The sequence below is a fragment of the Chinchilla lanigera genome, unplaced genomic scaffold (assembly GCF_000276665.1).
Source record: "Chinchilla lanigera isolate Chin_1 unplaced genomic scaffold, ChiLan1.0 scaffold00953, whole genome shotgun sequence".
In the NCBI taxonomy this organism is placed as follows: domain Eukaryota; kingdom Metazoa; phylum Chordata; class Mammalia; order Rodentia; family Chinchillidae; genus Chinchilla; species Chinchilla lanigera.
Window position 1 is genome coordinate 674 of NW_004956354.1, and position 4351 is coordinate 5024.

The 4351-nt window shown below is 56.7% G+C and overlaps 1 protein-coding gene across 1 annotated transcript; it reads left to right on the forward strand.

The window, feature by feature from the left end:
- Window positions 1–268: 268 nt before the first annotated feature.
- On the forward strand, window positions 269–3986 carry LOC102019232 (doublesex- and mab-3-related transcription factor C1-like; the record flags this gene model as incomplete). The annotated part of the gene is given in 6 exon segments (XM_005415198.2): window positions 269–426; window positions 732–790; window positions 1093–1229; window positions 2059–2167; window positions 2323–2466; window positions 3453–3986. Coding segments are annotated over 6 exon segments (621 nt in total). The 3' UTR covers window positions 3561–3986.
- Between the last annotated feature and the right edge of the window lie 365 nt (window positions 3987–4351).

Genomic DNA, 4351 nt, shown 5'->3' on the forward strand with positions numbered 1-4351 from the left:
GCCTGGGAAGGAGGCCCCTGTGAGGAAGGAGGCTGGGGTGAGAGATCTGGAGAAAGCCCAGCGTAAAGAAGGGAGGGCAGCCTGATTCAAGCAGTGAGCACCCACAGCCGTGGCACCGCTACCCAAATCAGGGGCAGAAGGCCCTTCCGCCTCCTCTGGGCCTGCGAGTGTGACGCTTGTCCCTTCTCCTGCTTTAGTGTCTGACAAGGGCAGGGGTCAGGCATGCTCCACACGTGACTAACCTCAGGCCTTCGATCCCCCACTTCAGCGAATAGCGCAAGGCCTTGCCTGCTGCGAGTGCCTGGTAGACGGAGCAAAGGACACAGCTAAAGAAGCACCCAGCTCAGGGACTGAGAAGGGCCATGGCTGCCTCCACCAAATCTCACACGCTCATTAAGAATTTGGACATGGACGCAGAAGTCCTCAGTGAGTGTCTGTGGCCTGGGAGGGAGCCTGGGTTGGAGCAGAGTAGGCATATGAGCAGTGCTATCGGCAGTCCTACCACCAGCTTGAATTGCGGGGTGACCTTGGGCCAGGATTCCTAGGACCTTCCGCAGCCCAAGTAGAACACACCCTCAGCGTTACCTGTTAAGTGATTGCAGGAAGGAGCGATCTGGGGGCTTGGGCAGGTCCGTGGCTAGATGAGACCTCGCAGTGAGGGTGGGGTGTACTGGGGCACGGCAGGGACGCGGGGGAGAAGGCTCGTGAAATCTGTCCCTGCTCTTTTACAGCTGAGAAGAGAAACACTGTGCCCGAGCTGGACGCGTGCCCCTGTGCAGTGCTCCAGGAGGTAAGGAGAGTCTGCTGCCAGCAGGGAAGCTCCCACCAGCCACTGCCCAGATCCCTTCCGCTGTGGAACCCCGAAGGCCGGGGTTCCACGTCCCACCCTCCCACCAACTTGCCATGAGACCTTGGGAAAGTTCACTTCTCCCTGGCCCGCATACCCCAGTTGCAAAAATAAAAGGTAAGACTACCTGATTTCCAAGGTCTTTGTAGCTCTGACATTCGGGGCTCCTGTCCTCGTCCCCAAACATGCCCGGCTCCTCGGCTGGCCCAGTACCTGATTCCCCCCTGTGATCTCTGCCCCTGCAGGAGTGCTCGCAGGGCTCTCTGCAATTCTGTTGGCTCCCGGAGCCTTCTTCTCAGGCCTATACTCCAGCCACCCTGGAGGGGCAGCTGACGGCTTCTCTTCCCGAGGATCCCCTAGGGCCTCCTGCCCTGCCCAGCACGTGAGTAGACAGAGGAGCCGGGGCCTGCTGGCGTCTCCTGTTGTCCTGTGCCCAGTCTCATGATTGTTGCGGTGGGAAGTAGGAGGAGGAAGGGGAGGATGGGCGGGGAGGAGAAGGCGGCGTTTCGGACTGATGGCCGGAGGTGCGGGCTCTCACGAGTGTGCCATTTGCTAGTCACCACACTCTGGACCCGTGACCTTAGTTCTCAAGCCTCGTTTCCCAGTGTGTGTGTGTGCTGGGGAAAGCACTCTGCACCCACAGAATTGAAAAGAAGACTAGTGCCACGCCTTGTCGCACAGCGGGCCTTCAGCACGAGGGGGCCGTTGTCCCACGTGAAACAGGTGGACGGGATAGCAGGTCCTGCTGAAAAGGGGGCCGTGCCGGTGAGGGCTGCAGAGGTGCAAGGGAAAGTCCAGAGGCCAGTAGAGAAAAGAAGCTTCCTGGAGAAGAGCCGGGCTTGTCTTTCAAGACCCGCAGGGTATTGGGTAAATGGAGGTAAGACCCAGTCCCTGAAGGTGGACAGGGACCTCATCTCCCCGGGCGCTTTGCAGATTAAAACACAGACACCTGAGATCCCCCGTCATCTTCACCCTCGCCCCAGGAGGAGAGAGCTGGTAGGAATTAGTGTCTCACGAAAGGTGGAGAGAAAAGAGGTGTCGAAAGGAAACCAGGCCAAGCGGGAGAGAGGACTTGCCCAAGCCACAAGGCCCTGTAGCCGTTCGGATTCCCGAAGTTTTGGTGTTGCCAGCTCCCGCCCCTTGCGGTCTACTTGGTATGACGTACCTGCCAGGGTTTTTAATGCCCTGGCCTCTGCTCTCCTTGTTTCTAGATGCTCAAGTCCGATTCTCCAGCCCTGTGCTACTCCTGACCCTCCTGTGTGGCAGCCACAGGTCCTGGGAAAGGAGTGGGGTCCAGAGCTCCAGGAGGGGCCAAGCGAGGTACGTGGGAACAGCAGAAGGCCTTCGGGTGGGGTGGGGTGGGGTAGGGTGGGGTGGGGGTCTCGAGGGAATCGGGTGCTGAAGGGGCACTTGCTTTAGGTGTGAAGAGGTGCAGTTCCCCAGCCCCGAGTTCTCTCACACCCTTCCCTTGACAGGCGCACAGTACCTCAGACCAGGCTTCGATTGCTGACATCTTGGAGTGGGAGCGGAAGCTGGAGGCTGCCGAGGCTCTGCTGGCTCTGAAGAACTCTTCTTCGGCCCCTCCCGACGCCTTCCCCCTGCAGCAGCCCTGCAGCCCTGTAAGTTGCTTGCTCCTTTGAAGTGTGAACTGGGACTGGGAACAGCTGGGAAATGGAGTGGGGACAGGGTGTGTTGCAGTAATCTGGTTCACACGGGGAAACCGGGGTCAGTGGGGTGAAAGTCCTGGGGCCAGCCACTCAGCTCCTGAATCTGTTCCATGAGATGCTACTTGAGGGTTCCTCAGTGAATCCTCAGATTGCCGAGGGGCATCGTGCTCCATGGCAAATGGCCAGTGTGCCCCGATGTGAAGAAATAAGGACACCGAAGCCCCGATGGTACCAGGGACTTGCCCTAGGGCACACAGCAGACCCAGTGGAAGAACTCCCGTGTGAAGACCCTCTCCCTGAACCCCTGTGGCGTGCTGTGGTCTGGGGAGGAAATACAGAGGTAAAAAAAACGCCTCATCTGGAAGGAGATCTGGTCCCTGCCTTCTGGGAGCTTCCAGTCTTGATGTGGAGACTAGATGCCTTCCCAAGCTGTATTTTGCAGCTGAATACCAACGGCGTGCCCACCCAGGAACGGCTGGAGGAACTCAGAGGAGGGCTAAACGCCTAGGGAGGCTGGGAGGGAAGGATGGGCGTGACTGGAAAATTATGGCGGGTGGGGCATGGTGTGTGAGTGAAGAAGCAGCCGTGGAAGAGCTGCTGGCACAGAACAGGATGGAGCTGGAGGGGTTTCCGATCACAGAGGCCTGGCAGGCTGCACCTGGGATGCTGGGGCAGTGGCCGTGGGTGTTGAGGAGCCAGGGAATGTTTCTGACCTAGCCAGGGGCATATGCAGAGACCTCGGTTGGATTGACCAAAAGAGGTGTGGCGGCTGTGAAGGGGGTACGGGGAAGGCAAGACTACAGACCGAAAGCCAGGCAGGAAGCGGTTTGTGCAATGGTCTCGGTGACAGATCTTCGGTTGTGTCGGTCAGGAGAAGGGGGGAGCCAAGGGAGGAGATGGGTGCGAACTGGCTCTGGCCCCTTCCTTTCTGCTCACAGGTCCCGCTGGAGATGGAGGACTCCAGCTTCCCAGACCCTTTCGAGGACCCGGAAGAGCAATCCCTACTGCAGTGCCTACTAGAGCTGTGGGGTGCATCTTCCCGTTGACGTAGAGCCCAGAGGAAGAGGCCCCACTAGAGCACTGCCAGTTTGGTATCCTGTTTCTGAATGTGCAGAACGGTTCATGTTCAAAATGCTTCACACGTTTTTTGAAGCCTTCACACGTTTTTAGAAGCTTTTAGACACTTTCTATGATGTGGGGCAATTATTTGGCGGAGTTTGAATGATTCTGTTCCTTCATTCTGTCATTCTTTAGATGCTGGGGCCTTTTGTGTATCTTAGAAAGGCGGGACTGTGCAATCTAAGATAATCCGTCTCTCAGTGGGGTTCCGAGAGTTTTTGTTTGTCCTGTGATTTTGCACATAGGTGCACACTCGTGCACTCATGTCCCTATCTCTGTGCGCATGTGGAAGCACGACGATGTTTTCACTTTGTCTGGGTTTGTGAACAAATAATAAACTGTTCCTGTTGCAAGGCACTGAGAAATGTGGCTTGTTTGTTACCACAGTATAACCTAGACAACCCTGACTCTGACAGACTAGTTTTTCAACCCACGTGTCAAGGGGAGAGGTAGCTGGGCGAGGTGGCCCACGCCTGTAATCCCAGCACTCGGGAGGCTGAGGCAGGAGGGTTCTCAGGAGTTCGGGGTCAGCCTGGGCTACAAACTGAGTTCAAGGCCAGCCTGAAGTGCAGAGCGAGACCCTGTCTCAAAAAGACCAAAAAAAAAAAAAAAAAAAAAAGCGAGCGATACTTTACTGGAAAGCTGGGAGTTTACATGGGTAGATGAGAGCACGGTAGAGGTGAATTAAGTAGCAGATATATTCACTGAGCAAGGAAGT